The 18,457-nt window shown below is 42.8% G+C and overlaps 1 protein-coding gene across 1 annotated transcript; it reads right to left on the reverse strand.

Moving 5' to 3' along the window:
* LOC134508620 (protein mono-ADP-ribosyltransferase PARP12-like) lies at positions 1-17,989 on the reverse strand. Its single transcript, XM_063320457.1, has 12 exons — positions 17,590-17,989; positions 16,319-16,454; positions 14,886-15,180; positions 13,786-13,884; positions 12,268-12,391; positions 10,482-10,677; positions 9,752-9,872; positions 8,136-8,232; positions 7,080-7,158; positions 5,637-5,767; positions 4,806-4,957; positions 1-3,985 (listed from the first exon to the last, which is right to left on the reverse strand). Exons 1-12 carry the CDS (start codon positions 17,889-17,891, stop codon positions 3,711-3,713), a joined length of 2,007 nt encoding a protein of 668 aa, XP_063176527.1. The 5' UTR covers positions 17,892-17,989; the 3' UTR covers positions 1-3,710.
* Between the last annotated feature and the right edge of the window lie 468 nt (positions 17,990-18,457).

Below are 18,457 nucleotides of genomic sequence, written 5' to 3' on the forward strand. Positions count from 1 at the left end.
AGTAAGTGTGTTGTCTCGCATTGCTGCGCTGTGGGTTTGTTTGAAATCGGGCACGTCTGTTTTACAAAAGGGACTTAGTCACTCTCTGACAGCTGACACGAAGCAAAGGCTGCTTGGAAAAGGAAAGCTTCTATTAAAAACATCTGGGACTTCGCAAAGATTACAGAAAGCTATCAGTATAAAATGGTATTTTTAATGAGACTGCTGATATAGAAAACCTTTACAGTTTTGTACTTTATAAATAGTCTGTCTAGAATAACGGAGCTAGGTGTTTGAAATTATTATGCTTCACTGATTGCAAATTTGAACTATCTATTCTTACCTGGCATTAAACTGCAGAATTTCCTCTCCGTGTGTGATACTTTCTGAAATGACCACCTTCTCGTTTCCCTTTCGTTAAATGATATTTCCATCTTGGACACAGCATCACCTAATACCGGACTCTTCTGTGCATTTACAGTAGTAAATATGCTAAAAGAATCTAAAGTTGACTTATAAACTGTTCATTTCATTGCTTGGTTGGCACTGGCCCCACTGTCTTTCTTCTGACAGAGACTGAGCAGACTTTTTGGAAAGATGCTTGCTCCCTGCACTGCTGGGTGCTATGGCTGCTTTCAAGGCAGGGGCAGGAGTCCCTCAATTGCTAGGATTTTTGCAAGTAGAGAGGATTTTGTGACCAGGCCTCAAACAAGAAGTATGGGGAGCTATTCTAGCCCACGAAGCCTATCCTCGGGTAAAAGAGGTGAGCACCAGTAACTCTGGCCATGTAACAGCCATCCCTCCTGGATTTTGTGCTGGAAGTGCTCCAAGTAAAGCAGCATTTCTACAACTCCCACTTGCCCGTTGGCTGAAAGGCAGCTCTGAGCAATGGCTTCTAAGCAGCAAAGAGTTTTCCAAGCCAAACAGCACTGAGCACACCCCCATAGCCGGTACATGCCATCCACCTAAGTTCCTCTTACCTACCACCCGTACTTCACCAGGCTGCAGGTATCCGAACTGGGTAGCGCGCTGCCACTCCCTTGCTGCTGCTGTTGCTTATAGACAGAATTTTTGATACCCACATCTTATGAGACCTAGGCAGAACATCATGATGAACCTGACTACAGGTGAAACTCATTACATGGTGTGGTGGGTTGACCTTGGCTGGCTGCCAGACCCCTGCCTAGCCCAGTGGGTGGGGGTGGTGGGAGTGCCAGGGGCTCATAAACAACCAAGCTCCACTGCTGGTGTAGCAAAGTTGCTTGGCTTCTGCTGGCTTGCCGTCTGTCTTGCCAGGATGGATCTGTTACCAAAAACGGAAACAACCTTCACAGCTTATCTTTCTTCTCACGTGGTGTAGGAGTGAGGGAGAGATTACTACACTGTTCCTGATTAGCTTCTTGTCTTAAGCAGCCAGGAGATATCCTCCTGACTCAGAAAAGAGGTTCAATATCAATTTTCATCTAAAGTTTAGATTTAATGCAAACAACTCTTTAATGTGTTCATTTCCAAATGCAAGCCAAGCAGCTGTACAGGGACTCCATTAATAAACAGCAGCATCTTTAAGACAGTCTCCAAGAACTCAGAAACATGGTGCTTTTAGTATTGAGAGAGAGAAAACCATTACAAGGAATTTAGTGGTTTGAATACCTCTTTATTTACCACACACAAGAAAGTTACCAGTACAGTTTCAAAAGTGAAAAACATGGTAACTTTTCTGTGTGTTAATGGCGAAATAACAGATGACAAAGTATCACAACCAGCCATTTTACTCCAGTTATTACTTACACAGATACACACACCCTTACGCATCCCCTCCAAGAATGAAGTTAGAGGTTTCAAAAATATTACTAGCCATCAAAAATGTTATTAAAAAATATCCCAACTCTTTGCATTAAAAAAAAAAAATGTTTGTTTCAATTTTCTGGCAAAAGATTAACATGACTTTAGCTATTCCAGTTTTTAGCTGAAATGCTGGTTATGTTCAGAGGAAGAAAAGCATAGTAGCATTATTCTCATTTGCCATGAACATGTAGATGAACACGTTTTTTGTTTTGCCAGAAAAATCTGCACAGATATAAAAGCTTTCATACATAATGTTATCCTCCTCAATGAATATAAGATTTGCTTACATGAGATTTATCATGTATGTTCTATTAAAAATCTTCCAAAAGAAAGAATACAGTCAACTCACTTTTCCACATTCCATGTTTTACTGGGTTTAAACACGAATAGGAGTATTTTCCTTTAGATAGCACGCTGCCAATTTTACATATAAAACAGAGTTCTGCACAACCTTACTCCAGCTAATCATGGCTAAGCTCCTGCTTCACAGTGATGAAGTAATAGTTACCCAGTGTACACCTGTCAATCCTCATCCAGATGAATTAAAAAGAAGTGCTTCTACAATACAAGTAGAGATGAGCTTTTTTTTTGTCCTATACAAAGTATATCTTAAGGCTTTTGCGTACTCTGTAGCTAACATAGTCATTTAAGAGCATTAAAGCTGTGGTAAAGTATCTGTCTATGCATCAGCAACTTTAATCATAAGAAATGCTTGACAGTTCAAATTTTTTTATTATCTGCATGCATGTATGCTGACAGCTCAACACTAGTAACATCTTTTGCTGGGAACGATTAAATATTCAACTTAGTCTTCAGATTTTTAAAGGTTTCAGCTCTGTGGCTGAAGACCGCACCCAGGTAAGCACGTTTTTCCTGCAAGAAAGTCCAAAGACACCTTGATTACACAGGTAACCAGTGTATCTCCTGCAACCAAAAGGGCAATGCACCTAACGAGAGACACTCACTCAGAGAAACATAAAGTTGCTCCACAGAAACCGAGTACTGCTAATCAAGCAGTGCAAGCAGTGTATTTCACTCCTAAGTATTATATTCTTAAATGACAGGGTGAGTTGCCTGCTTGTCTTCCCCCTGGCACCTGCCAGCACGCTCTCATTTGTAGGCACAGTGAAAGTCATGAAAAACTTGTGTTATCACAGACCTAAACCACATCATTTATTTAATAGAGTAAGTCAACTGAGTAGGGCACACCAAGAAACCCCTGCTATGCTTCCTGTTTTTGATACTTGTTTTAAATGAGAAAATTAACAAATATAAATAAGTCCCTGTTCCTTTTCAACAAGTAAGTTTAATTTTTGAGGCTTTGTTGGTGAAGATTAAGTAGGGACCAAAAAAACAGTGCTGCTAAGAATTTATGCGATGAGTAGAGCATAGAGACAAGGACTGTACAGTCTCATTTGCAAACACTTGGATGTCTACTGTTACAGGAAACAGATTATTAAAAAAAGTGGGTTTTATCAAATTTTGAGTTAAAAAGATAAACAGGTAGAAGGAGACAACCTCTGACCAACAAGAACATGTAAAGATCTGTCCTGAAACAATTATAACTAAATATTGTCTAAACTTGGCAGTCATAACCTGTGCTCATGTTACAACCATCAGTGAATTCAACAAATTAAAGTCACTAGTAATGCAGGGAAACGTGATATCTGCTAAAGAACAGCAGACAGACATTAGGATTTTAAGAGTTCTAAGACATCCTGTGTGTCTTTTTACCCCTTGTTTTCTATTGCGCAGGAAGGCCAGAGCATGTTTCTGAACACTCACCTACTAATTACACAGCTTCTAAAAATCACTTTTTCTCCCCTTAAGCCAACACTAAAAAAAATGTTTATACCAGCTAAACATAATGATAAGAGGTTTTGCTGCTATAGCATTTTTGCGAATGCCTGGTCAGTGTATTCTATGAGATATTCTGGGTAAATCTGCTGCTTCTCAAAGATGACAAAGATAGAAGGGTTTGAAGAGCAATTCACACAACTGTCATAAAAGTTTTGGTTGTCCTTCAAGGGAGGCCGAATATAAGAAGAAATACCAGGAGTGAACTCTCCCACCAGCACCCGTGCCAGAAACATGGTTTTGGTGTGTAAGTCTTCCGTGCAGTAGTTGTCAGAATAAGATGCATCCCTTGCAAAATAGCTTCCTGCAGAAGAGACACCAAAACAGAGTTGATAAGACACCAAAATTGCATGGAAGGGAGTGATACAGTGTGAAAGCAAACTCATAAAATCTAGTTCATTAACAGCCTTTCCAAAGACTTCACTTATCCTGTATGTCCTTCTTAGTGAAAATGACCACGCTTTCATTTTTCACAGCACACGTATTTAAAAGCCACACAAGTAATGTTTTAAATGTTATCATACTCCTCAAAAAGATTTCTTCCTGATCCTAGACGTCCACCTTCCCCAATCTCACCCCACTTCCTTTCCTGACAAAGGCTACTAAAATTCATTAGAACATTTCTGAGAGTTACAAAGTATTCAATCAGATGGGTGGGTAGTCAGTCAGTGAGCCTGTCTCTTGGCTAATTCCACCTGGTATGTTGATCCTTTCCTGTACACAGAACTATGTAAAGGCATATAATTTGCTAACAAGGCAAAAAGTCTGTAACCAGGATAGCATTTACGTTCCTGGAAAAAAAAACAAAACCACAAATAATGCCACACTGCCTTCTTGTAGGAGCTTGGAGAAACTGGAACAGAAATAAGGCTCAACTCTAGGAAAAAGCAGCCCTAGAACTGGCCTCTCCTAAGCTTGTCTTTTCTTGCAAGGACAGAGTGGAGCATAGAGGCCACGGCCTTTCAGTATGCCTTAGCTCCAAGTGATCTTTGCCAAAGTCACTTATGTTGTCCACATGATCACAGAGATAAGCCCTAGATTGGCTGAATACCCTCTTTCTAATGTTACACCTCTGCAGTAAAGAGAATTTTTTAGCAAGTCTAGCATTAATGAAAGAGACAAACCTCTGCCGTAGACTGTCCCATGAAGGCCACAGATCCTCCAGTCAAAGTTTTGCTGACAGATGGCATGAATGTATTTTTTACTGGTCCCATGAAATAAAAATCGCTCATCCACGGCCTTTCCACCATTTGTCTTCTGCATTTGTTCCTTCTGCCTGCAATGAGAAGCAGTATCTTTGCAGTTCCACGGTGGCTATACCCAGACAGGTTCCAGCCATACTCAGAGACAATTTTACACAAGGAGTACATTCTGAAAATGTATCTTGCAGGGTATCTTGCTATATAGGTGTGCACAAACATGCTTTCTTTATACAAAAATGCCTCCAGATATTTAATAATAAAAACATTCTGTTCCATTCACTGCCTGTTGGGAGACGGGGAGGAATCTTAACATTTATATTTTTTCTAAACACAGGAGTTCAGGTTAAGGCTTTCCCTCGGTGAGTTTTGCATTTAATTTTGAAGGGTGTTTCAGTTTTGACCAGCTACAGACTAGTATTTGTGCCAGATAACACTCATTACTGGCTTCAAGGCTTTAGTGGAAGGCAGCTGTTCTGGACACAGGCCTGGCAGAAGTCAGACCCACTTACTCAGGCGCAAGGATTCCTCCCACAGAGCTCATCTGACTATTCGAAGCTCTTTGTCTTGACTGAGTTTTGGTTTTGTTGGTACCTCTTTTATCTACGTGTTGATCCTGGATAGGTATTTCAGCGGGGGAGTGGAAGCTGATTCTTAAATGCATTTCAGGAATGCGCTTGTCTGTCTTTAGCATACAGCTAACTGCAGAAACAACAAACTTTATGCACACATACCAGAGCAGTATTTTACACATACCATTGATACAGTTCCCAGAGAGATGGGTTCTGAACTCTACAAATCCTTTTAATAACTTTTTTGGGCATTGTGCGTTGAAAGTCCCCCTTGACTTTCTTGTATTCTTCAGAAGAACTGTCAAGCTCAACCAGCTGTAAGGAAAAGTTAAAAAGCTACTCTCATCTTTTACTAAACGATAACAAAGCCACGCTACCTAGTGCGCCACTCAGACCTTTACAGTATTTTCTGTGAAGCAGAGGTACGAGCAGCAAAAATACTCTTGGAAAAAAGGCAGATTAGAGATCCCCACCCTGTAAAAGTAAGCTCTTAATGCAGGGAACATTAACTCCTGCGATTTAAGACACATAGGTTGCACTCTCACAAGACATTAAAGGAGCTGCAAGCTTTTGTGCAGCCACCTAGCCCCTTTTAATATTTGGGCCAAGATACATTTGCATGCATATGTCAAACAGTACCTAAATACATAGAAGTGAGCACATAAATAAAAAAAGAATGGAGAATTTATTTTGCAGCAAATCAAAGAGTACCTCCACACCCATGCTTTTTAAATCTTCATAGTTTATACTCCCTGCAGCCAGTCAACACAAACTGCGCTGTTATGTTTTTAAATAAATTGAAAAGGCTTTATTTGATCAACCGTTTTAGGGAAGAGTAGGGACACACTGCCAAAAATCAGTTCATTACATGATATGAAAGCAAGCAAAGTTTTCTACTTGCATGTTTTCCCTCGGAACATCAAGAATGTCAATGTTAGCCTTTCCTACTTTTTATTGACAATTTCTTGAGGATTTGAATTTTGCAAGTTCGTAATTTTGAAGCTTCGTATAAGAAGATCTTTTCTGCAGGCATAGTTACTAGAGTTGACAGAGGTGGTGGTGGAGGCATGTAGGAAGTCAGCAAAGGTAAACAATGCAGATATTAACTGGGTGTGTTACAAAGGTAAACAAGTTCACTTCATTGGAGTTATGGTGTATTTTAATAAATGATCCCAGCCTGAACCCCACTGACTTCAGCATTGCTCCATAGATGTACAACAGTCTACTTGTATACAACTCAGGGAACGGCTACCCTGAAGTTTAGAGGCATCAGATTTCTCTCTGATGCTTCAGCACATGTTGGACTTCAAAGCTATGTATCTTGGGCATCAGTCTTGCTAATACAGCACAAGCTTCAGGCAAATTTGCCAAGGAAAGGGATAAATAGTAGCAGTGAAAGCCAATGTTGCCATGGTTATACTGCCACCATTTGTTAGTTTAAATTTGGATGTAGTTTCACCTCTAGGTCTGCCCAGTGTGATAGCAGGCTCAAATTTACCAACACCTCTGCATTGTTAGAAAAGAAACAGACATCTACAAAGGCATAAGAAAAACTGAACTGGTGAAGTAACAAACCTGTATACGACAAAACTTATGGAGAGAAAAAATAAAACAAAAAGCTCCAAACCTTGAATCCCAGTTCAGGCAGGGCAGATTTGTCCCAGTGAGCTGGAATGCCCCTAAACTCTTCTGTATGTTTAAAGCCCCTGTACATTACAAGACATTACAAATAGGTAATTAAGACAAAACAAATCCCTACATTTTACATCCATATGATACTAACCATTTTTGCCAAGTTTAGGGAGAATATAGGCAACTGAACAACTTGAAAATACTTATTCCAAATCATCATGTCAATACTTATGGCAGGAAGCAGAACGCCAAATGAGAAAAAACAAAGTTAGATATACACTGAACTAAACGTGAAAGTAGTTCTCTTAGTTGCAGAGAGTTGAATGTATACATAAAAGCTCTGCTACACTGGGGTAGATAAATAAAAATTCATCCAGTATCATAACTGTATGACAGAAACAGGATAGATACAGCCCTCCCCTCTACTTCCATCCCGATTTTATTTAGTGTGTTTAACTGTTCTATTCTGTGTTGCTTAAGCAAGCACTGTGTGCTGCAAAGGAATGCATAAAAAAAGTTGGCTGTTACATGCAATTATTTAAAACGTCTCCCTTTGCAGAATCCCACCTTTTCCTCCACCTGTAACAAGTACTACTTTCCTCTCAGATTATCAGATTGTTCTCAAAAGAATTGTTTCTCAACTTCTACTTAGCTTTGAAAATTACTGATCTCAGATGTCAGAAAGGGCTAGTGCTCATAAACATTATTGCTTACAACTGTATAAGCTCCTCTAATAAGATAGCTGCCTCTAATAATCAGCAGCTCCCTGCAACATTGCTACAAGTTGAATTATTTTCTATGCTTCCACACTTTCTGTGGCCAAGCCCAAACTTCCTTCATCCCCAAGGCTCTTGAGCTGCTTGAAAACTGTTGGCCAGGCTGCAATACTATCCTGGCTAGACACTGTTGTAGGAAAGGTATGTCCCTTCCCCTCTGAATTTCTTTTACAATTGCCTCAAAAGCTACCCCTTCACCTTATTAACACCCTTGGAAGTTACTGCATTCACAGTGCACTAGATCCATCACCTCAGAATGAGCAGTTGCAGTTTACCTTGCTCTTGTCATTTCTACTTCTGCCTGTGAGACAAATTTAGGTCTTCTGCAAATCTCTCTCTCTGTTGTGTAGTGAAGGTTTTTCTGAATCATGGCTGGGAAAAAAAGACAACACACAACAAAAACCCGAACAATCAGAAAGATGTTTCACAAAGCCTTCAGACTGCAGCAAAACTTGCCACTAAGTTGTTTTGTCAAAAATGTCGACAAAAAGTCACAGGGCTTTTTTCTTGCTACACAGAGGGAAGTCAGAGCAGGATGTGAAACCCACGGTCTATTTGTGTAAATCACTGAGCAGGATTTCAGTTTCAGTTTTGCTCTTAACTTTAGAAGGAATGATAAGACATTGGTAGCTATTTTCCCTTCATTGTTCCATCAACCACACTTAACCAAAAAGGATCATTGTAAAATAAGTATCTACTTTTGCTCTATGGATTGCATCTCTTTCTTCTCAATTTGCAATCATGATACTGTCTTCCTACATTTATTTGTAGATTTCAAACCCTATAAATGCAACCTAACAGCTACCACAGGCCACTCATTTTTATTGACCACCAACAGAAACAAGTCACAGCAAACTGTATTTTAGAGTCATTCTGTCTGGATGTTGGAAACTCTGTAGCTACTGCCATATCATACTGGCAACTAAGAGTCAACAGCAGCCAGCAGATCTTGATCTTCAGAGGGAGATGCACAGGAAGAAAACAAACAAAGAAAAAGCCTCTTGGTACCACCAAGCCTAGAAACTAAGGTTTGGAAGACGTCTGCATTGCACGTGTTTGCCTAAGTTACTAAAAAAGCCCAAACCTTAGAAAAGGGATTGATCTACTATGCAATTTCCTCTTCTAAGCCAGACAAGTTTCCCCAGCCTATAGAGAAGACTACAGAATTGCTTTCAATTAAATCACAAACAATGTATCACATGAGACCGTAATGGAGAGTTGGATCAAAGGCAACTATACCAAAATGACGGTCTAGGCAGGTTGATTCCCACCACCACTGTTCCCCATGATTTTGGAAGAGGATACCTGGAAAGGCAACAGCTCAGAGAGGAGAGTGCCATCACAAGTGTCTTAAATTTCCTGAACTCTTGGAACATCTTCCTACTTTGACAAAGTCAAGCTATTTCCTCAGCCTTTCCAGACAGGCAGAGCTACGAAAAGAAAACAGCTACATAAATATTGCAATGCTAAGGACTGTCTGGACCCCACACCTTGCCCAAGTATTCATTTTTCTGCAAGCCAGTGATTAACACAGACTGGAAGCTGCTTTGCCAAGTCTTCCAGAAGCTTCTCACCATTTGTGTTGGTGCCAGCATCAATGACAATGTCACACTTTGACTTGCTGACATACATTTTGAAACCTAGCATAAGAACTTCTCAAAAATAAAAGGTTTGGATGAATAGGAATGCCACTTTGCTTATGTGAACAGCTCTTATCCTGAGAACTTTGATAGCAGCTCTGTCTCTGTAAGCATTGCACTTCAAAGTTCAAATTCCTCTCTCCTATCTCCTGTACTAATGTAGTTTAAAATCACAAAAGACCTGGGAGGAAGGGAGGGAGGGAAAGGGAGAGAAACAAAACAAAAATACCCGCAAAGCAAATGGAACATACCTCCAAGATCAACTTCATATTCATGTCTTCCAGCTTTGAAGTTCAGCTTTGGAGAACTTTCGGCTATATAAACTTTCTCCAGGTCTTCACTGGAGATGGTGGCAGCTGCATGATCATCATCCTGTCAGGTCAAAACCAGATCAAAAAAAGTTATTCTCCTGGTCTGTTATACACAAGCAAGTTTGAAAACCCACAACTGTCATACGGTATGGTGGCTGCGGTCTCAACCTTTGTGCATGATAGTGTCTATCAGGCAAAAGCTATGTATTAAGCAGTTGAAACTGCCCCTAAAACAAACCAAGCAGTGCTATGAAGCCTAAATTTACATTGCAAAGTGCATGCGATGAACACTACTACTGAGTCTGCACATTCACCAACCAGACCTTAGCAAAGACACACAAAGTACTATGGGAACCTCAGAAAAGAAAGTTTTAGTCAGGAGCAGTGAAAAGAATGTGTTAATGTGATCCTATCTGACATGACTCACTGAAGAATTATCTGTTGATAATTTTTGTGACTCACCAGTGAGCACTTTCCTACATGAACCAGTCAAATTCTCAGAGAAAAGATCCCATTAGGCCTCTAAAGTCCATCTGTACAGTATGAGTGAGAGGGACGAATGGGACAGTGTGGAGGGTGACAAAAGAGGGGAGAATATAAACACTGTGTACTTTTCAGTAGTTCTGCGCTTTTAATAGAGTTGAGAGTCTCCCCATTTCTCCACACTTACTTTTTTTCCGTACTCCTTCCACCGGCCGTATTCATCTTTCCAGTACCAGATCCATTCTGTTGTAAGAATGAAGTGAGAGGGTTTGGTCACAGAGGAGGGCGTAGAAAGACGTCTAACCTTTGCAAACCCACAGCACATATTCACAAAACAGATACGTGACAACACAGAGCCACTTTCAGTAACACCATTATTAAATCTGTAAAAAAAGGGAGAAAAAAAGAATAGCAGAACTGTTTGGGAAGCTTTATACATAGGTTCAGAAGTCCACCACAAATCTGCAAATTAAGTCAACATCACTCAAAAGCAGAACACAAACCTGCAGTTTCCACAACAATCCCAATTCTGTTTTGGTTTACATATTCTGCATTACAGTATTACGTCTCAGTAACTGTTATCAACTCATAAATTAGTGAGTTACATAAGATGAACAGAAACAGTGGAAAGTGTACACTGCCTTCTTCTTGCTAACCAACTGTATTCTAAACAGAACACATAACTTAAGGGCAGCTTGAAAGAGCCTCTGATGTAACATAGGAAGGCTAGGTAACTTTTCCACTACAGGACACGGCACACTGGTATGAGCCTCTTCCAATAGCCTCTTCATCCTACATAACCAGTTCCAAACTCTTACAGGTATTTCCATATTCTTAATGGTCCTCTGCACCCAAGAGTATTTCTCTCTCCAGATACACAAGGTATTCTAGTAGTTCCACAATATAGACTGGGGGGAGGGGAAAGCGGTGAGAGGGGCAAATCTCATGCTACCTTTCCATCCTCCATCTCAAAAGGTGAAAGAGAACATTACTTCTGACCACGGGGTAGGAGCTGCATATTGACAAGCTGCGTATTGACAAGCTCTAACCAAAGACAGATTCCCACAAGTATTTGTGATAAAAACACCATTCTCTGAAGTTTTCCAGCCATTCTTTGTGAGGATTAAGACTTCCTATGGTAGCAGCAGTAGGAAGTGTTTATACATTTTTTCACAACCAAGAATACTAAGAGTGTACAGGTCAATCACATAAAATAACTGTGGTGGAATGACCCTGGCCAGCAACCAAGCATCCACACAGATGCTCACTCACTCCCCTTCCCCTCCCCTGTACAACAGAGGGCAGAAAATAAGGGCAAAAGCCAGAAAAGTTATGGGTCAATATAAAGGCAGTTCAATAGCTGAAGAAGGGGCAGGGGGAGTGTAAACAAACAAACAAACAAAAAAATAAAGCAAAACAAATTGCTCACCACCAGCCACCTTGGAAACCAAAAACCCAACCCTCTTCTTCCTCTGCTCCAGGTTTTATTGCCGAGCATGGTGTTATATGATATGGGAGATCCCTTTGGTCAGTTCAGGTCAGGTGTCCCGGCTGATCCTCTCCCAGCCCCTTGCCCATCCTTAGCCTACCCACTGGGGAGGAGCAGAGAAAGGGAAAGAGAAGAAGCCCTGACATTTGGGCAAGCAACATTTAGAACATCGGTGCATTATCTGCACTTTTAGTCACAAATCCAGAACAAAGTACTATGCGCGCTGCTATGAAGAAAGTTAACTCCGTTCCAGCCAAACCCAGTACAGTAACCCAGAGGGCCACAGACAGACTCCAGGCGCAAGTCAGTCACACGGGATCAGATCTCCAGCAACAGCAGATCAGCAAAGTGAGGTCAGTAGAAGAATACCGAATGAAGCTACTTATGTAATGACTGCAATAGAACCATAGCAATTTACAGCCACTAAGAGGCTGGTCCAATATAGCAAAGTCCAAATATTATTAAATTTTTTAAGAGTTTATACCTGGTGTTATGGGGATCACAATATGCTTTTTCTATTTCTTCCATATTCTTGAAGTCCTTCCAGGTATTACCATCAGAGATCTGCCATCTATATGGCAAGTGAAAATGAGTTCTGATACACTTGTCTATAAAAATTTGAAAATAAAAAAAGAGATGCATTATTTTTAGAGGCTATGATAAAATCTCCAACATCTCAGGGCTGCACACCTAGCTGGTGAAAGTATCAAATGCGTAGCTATAGAAAGTGGTCACCTACAGAATCATTACATGCGATAGTTCAGAATTTTTCAGTGTGAGCAAGCAAAACTTAATTTTTGAGCTTAGGCAGATGTTCAGTTCCTGTACCTACTAGCTGCTCTTTGTACATCAAAATTGATAGCAGGAGCTTAGCGGTGAAGAACTGTTTTGTCTTCTCAGTTTCAGAGACAAAAATTTACAATTAATCAAGATCACAAACTTACACAAAGCTATTATTTTATATATAGAATAACAGTGTAGACTCAAATATCTATGCTTAACCACTCAGTCCCAAAGTGGTATAACTCAGGAAAACAACAACCCCCCCCCCCAAACACACCAAATCAACAACTACAAAACACACCAAATCAACAACTACAAAACACACCAAATCAACAACTACAAAACACACAAAAGACCCCACCAAAACAAAAAAAAACACAAAAAAAACCCCCAAAAGTCCCACAAACAAACCCCCCAAAAACCCACAAATAAAAAAAACCAACACAAAAAAACACCAAACAAAAAACCACCAGTGCTTAGTTTTAGGATAGGAGGTAGCTCATTTAGAGACTTCAAGAAGTCTCTAAGGATCCAGGCCTCACCAAGAAAAAGAGTGGTAGCAGTGGCCCAGGTATCACAATTGTTACTCAGAAGTCATTCAAAGAGACAGTATGCAGTCACTGCTCAATAGGAGCGAAGATCACATCACCAGTACACATAAACTCAAGGCTAGCTTTCATAGTAGCACAACAGGCAACTTAACTACGGGGAAAGTCAAGGAGACCAAACCACACAGTTCATATGAGAAGGTGGGCAATACATCAGGGAGCTACTACAGGTCAAGAACATCAAGAAGGAAAAGGATGACAAAAGATCAAGAAGCAAGCTGGCACAGCAGCCTTTTTCCTGGACAAGTTGGAACATTTTGAAAGGGAGACAGACGGAAGAGAAGAAACAAGGAAGAATGTAGAATTCAGAGTATCTTCTGTAGCTATTTGGAAATAGGACTCCTATCATTCAGCAACAATCCCTAAGGTGCACACAGGTGGAGTAGCCAATCTCCAACACAGGCTGATACGATACATTTCAGAGTAAAACAAAACAGCTCCTTCATTTGGTATACGAGGTTGGTCAGTTTCCTACTAGCACTCAAGAGTACAATGAGATTTAACTAAAGATAAGCGTAAGCTCTGAAGTTTCCCTTTCTGTGAAAGATGTCTATCACTTCCTCTTTATGAGAAAAGGAAAACAGACTAGACTTGCTACAGTCACAACCTACCTTTAAAGCCACAACTTCGGTACAGGTGATATAAACAGATCTGTTCCAATCCATCACCATCTGTAGTTGAGGACTCTCGGCTAGAACTGTGTTTTCTCTCTACAGGAGGGAATTATAAGCCTTATTAAAACTCTTGTTTCAACAAGCCCTCTCAAAAGTACACCTATCGGCAGAGAAGATGCCAAAAAAGCAGTGTTTATAACTATGTAACTGCATTCAGCTCCAGAAAGACACTGAAGTCTTTGGCAACCTTGTATACTCAAAAGTCTTGTCCCTTTATCCATCCTTTCTGAATTTGACTTTCCTGTAACTGCAAAATTCCTCAGATGCAGTTTTTAGCTATCACCGCAAAGAAAGAATAGAATCCAATGCCTTTACATTTCTAGATGGACTTGAGTTAACCATGCATTCCACATAGCTGTTCGCATTGGCAGCTATAAAATCTGAAGTCTCAAAATCTGATACTTCTGTAAATTAATGTACACCTAAAGAAACAAAGAAGGGAAGAAGGAAACGCAGGGAGAATAGCAGAGATGAACACACACACACACACTTGGATTTTCCATTCTGCTATCCTTTTCTTCCCTGCTAAACTATACTTAACTTACAATTTTAGGGAACTTCAAAAGAAAAGAACAAACAAAATATTACACCTCTGAGAAGTATCTAGGATACTGCTACCTGTGAATTCTTCTGCTAGACAATCACTACATTAAAGAAAAAAAAAGGATAAAGTAGTTTATAATCACACAAGTAAATGCCACCCCTTTTCTTAAATAGTTCTTGACACTTGTTTGTGTTTTTTAACAAGAAAAAAATGATAGAGCTCCATATTTCCAGTTCCTGTTATGCGTTTCTAACTCCAAATTTAAGATTTTTATAAACGCCAAGCACTTTACTTCTCAGGAACCATTAATGTCTTGAAATCTACTTCACTTGTCAAGACACAAATCTCTGTCAAAGGGATAGGTGCAAGGTCCCTCCTAAAAGACACGTCAAAATGTGAATTCAGTTTTCTATTTCCTAGTGACATCTGTGAGAACGTTATATTCACTATACTAACCCTTCTTCTGGTATTTTCAAAAGATGGTATCATTTACCTTTGCATGGAGAAGACTTGGCATCTTCTACGTCACACGTGTTCCTGTTGCCATTTTTTATGTCATACATATTCCTATAAATGGAGGGTAGTTTCTCAATAATGTTTGAGCTCATTCCCTGTCTCTCCAGTTTCTCATAACATTCTGACTTAAATAAGTCATGGGATCGCTTGCAGCTGCTGCCAAATCTGCACTGTCCCTGCAAAAAGTACTGGCAAACATGCAGTTTGGTGCAGATCTTCTTATAGGTACAAGATCCAGAAGGTCCATCACCTTTGTTATAATGCAAGCACACCTTGGGTAGAGGGAAAAAAAAAACAACAAACAAACAATTTAAAAATTAAAGTACAATGTGCTCATACAGACTGTTTGAAATTATGATTTTTTAATTTTTACAGCTACATATTTACATTTGCATTTAAGACTTATACAAGTTTCTTCTTTCCTCTTGTTTTCCAAATGATTACTTGATAGTTTTTCCTTTACCTTGCTAAAGTCTAGAAAGACGTTTCGGCAGACAACAACCTGCTGACAATGAAAATGTCAGCATTGACATTTTCATTATCAGCAGGTTGTTGTCTGCTGAAACGTCCATGACAGACATTTTCAAGCAGATGGGATTTTGTTCTGTCACATAAATATAGGATAGTGGATTTTACTGTGTCACTACCCAATCTCTTTTGTTTTCCAGTTTTGGAATAGTGAACTTTTTTGTCCTGAATTTGATGGTAAGAGGTATTGGATCTGGCTAGGATGGAGTTAACTTTCTTCATATCAGAACAAACCATGCTACGTTTTGGATTTGAGACCAAAACACTGCTGATAACACACCAGTGTTTCAGCTACTGCTGAACAGTGCTTCCACAGTGTCAAGGCTTTCTCTTTTTCACCACTTGGGCCCCCGCAACCCTGGGTAGGCTGGAGGTGGTCAAGAAACTGAGAGAGGACACAGCTGGGACAGCTAGCCCAAACTGTCCAAAGAGATATTCCATGCCATATAATGTCAAGCTCAGCAACAAGAAAAGTTGGGGAGTAGGGGAGCCGGGTCCTTCCTACAAGGTGGCCCTTGCTCAGAGACTTGCTGGGCATCGGTCTGCTTGTGGGAGATGGTGACTAACTTCCTTTGCAACACTTGTTTTCTCCCTTCTTTCGTCCACTTCCTAAACTATTTTTATCTCCATCCACAAGTTTTGTCACTTTTGTTGTTCTTGTTTTCTCTCACCTGTCCTGCTGTGGGCAGGGGAGGGGGAAGTGAGTGAGGGTCTGTGCGAGTGCCTAGCTGCCAGTGAGAACAGAGGATGCAGATTTAAAGGCTTAGATTTGCATTACGCTAACTAAACTGACACCTAGCATCTCCATCTAATATCAAGCATCTTCCACTTTGTGATGCTCACTGAAACACAAAGCTAAGGAAGTGTCACAGTACTACTCACCTCTGGTAAGAGGGAAGGGTCATTTTGAAGTAAAAGCTGGCGAAGTTCATCACTGTTTAAACACTCAAGTCCATATTCCTTTAGAACACAGAGATTGTGGTCTGAGTGGAAGTTGTGAACAAACCTGCATTCCTTCCTACAAGTCACGAAACCAAAGTGCAAAATGAGCGCAACGGACTAGCAGTATTTTGCTACCCCTTCGGTATTACACTAAACAATTTAAAAAGCACACCAAATTAGCTAGTTTCAGAAAATTCTGTAGCACTCCTTCATAAAGTAATTATGTGATTTGCTAAGCAAATTACATAATTACTCTGCAGATAATTGCCATGCTATTTCTGATTTACAGTCATTATAGCATTAGCATAGTCTGCCAACATGGGCAGTTTTTGACCGGCAGCTCACAACCACGACGACAACACCGAAATCACCAGGGTACCGTTCCCTCCCATACAAATCGATAAGCACATTCCCCAACTTTGCCCAGCAGAAAGCAACACGATTTTTTTGTGGGGGCTGGGGGAGGGGGGTGCTTGGGGGTCAAAGCTTTCACCCTCGCAGGGTCCCTATGTGACGGTGAGAGGAAGCGACGGCGGCTGTGTGTTGAGCTGGGGAGGAAGTGGTGCAACCCAAAGTCTGCCAAACGACCCCTTGTGCCTCTCTCTTTTGGGGGAAAAAAAAAAAACAACCAACCCACACAAAAAAAAAAAAACGGAGCGGGAGGGGAATAAGGTGGGAAAAGCAGCATTTTCCGACTCGGAAAAGGGCACCAAGGCTTTTACTGAACCCTTCTTCTTCTGAAGGGGTCACGCCGAGCGCTGGGCCGAGCCCCCCGGCCCCAGGACCAAGCTCGCAGCCGCCACCCGCCCGCACCGGGACAGGCGGCCCCCCCAACACACACCCCCGGCCCCGGCACCACGGCACCCCGCCTCGCCAAAGTAACACGACTTTTCTCTACGAAACACCTAAACGCGTTCGGGGAACGCTACCAACGGCAACAGGCCGCAGCAGCGCCCAGCCCCAGCTCCATCCCCACCGGCGGCTTCGCTTCGCGGCCCCGCGAGGCCGGGAGAGGCCCCGGCCCCCGTGGGGAGGGAGGGGAGGCCGCCGAGGCCCGGAGGGGAAAGGGGGCTCCGCGGAGGGCAACCGCGCCCGGGGGGCAAGGAGCAGCACAGGAGCCCCGGGCAAACGGCCCCTCGCAGTGCCGGGCCCCGGCCCGGGCAGCACTGTGGGGGTCCCCGCCGGCAGCCCCGGCGCCCCCCACCCCTCACCTGGCTCGCTGGTTGCGGCAGAGTCCCTTCAGGTGGTACTTGCAGAGGTGCAGCCGCCCGCATTGCCCCTCGCAGCCCGCGCCGTGCTCCTGGCACAGCCGAACGGGGCTAGTGGCCACCACCACCGTCGCCGCCCCCGCCTCGCCGGTCCGCCGCACCAGCGTGAACCGCTGCGCGTCCCGCAGCACCAGCGCCATCTGCTCCGCCGTGGGCCGGCCCGGCAGCCGCCGCTGGAGCTCGCCTTGCTCCAGGCAGCCGCCGCTGTCGCACAGCAGCCGCAGAACTTGGACGGCCAACGCCATAGCCGCTGCCTCCCCGGGCCGGAGCTGCGCTAAGCGGGACGGCCCCGAACAGCCCCGCCCCGGGACGCTCCGCTCGCCAGGACGAGGAAACGAAAACGAAAGTGGCGACGCGGGGCTTGGGTGGGGGCAGTGGGCGGGTGGCGGGGCCGGGCCGCCCCCGGGAGGGGCCGCGGGGTGGAGCGGGGTGCGCTGCCCTCCTGCCCCGTCTCGGTGCCGTGGCTTGTTCCTGGCCCCCGTGGGGCTGTCCCTCACGCCCCAGGGCTGGGTCGCCCTGAGGGGGCAAGCCTGAGGGGGGACGGTCCTGAGGGGGGCAAGCCTGAGGGGGGACGGCCCTGAGGGAGGCCCCAGCTTCGGGCACTCGAGGTGCCCTGGCTGCCCACAAGGCCAGCGGCTCCCCTGGCCTGCTGAGATGCTCCCGGATGCCCAAGGTCACCCAAAAGGCTTTTATATCTCTTCCGTGTGGCCTGGGGTGTGGTTTGTTTGGTTTTTCTTTAACCAGACCGCAGGCGGTGAGACCCATGCAGTGGTGCTGCGTGAGAGCCTGTCGCCTCCCGCCTCCTGCTGAT

This window comes from Chroicocephalus ridibundus, chromosome 1 (assembly GCF_963924245.1).
Source record: "Chroicocephalus ridibundus chromosome 1, bChrRid1.1, whole genome shotgun sequence".
NCBI lineage: Eukaryota > Metazoa > Chordata > Aves > Charadriiformes > Laridae > Chroicocephalus > Chroicocephalus ridibundus.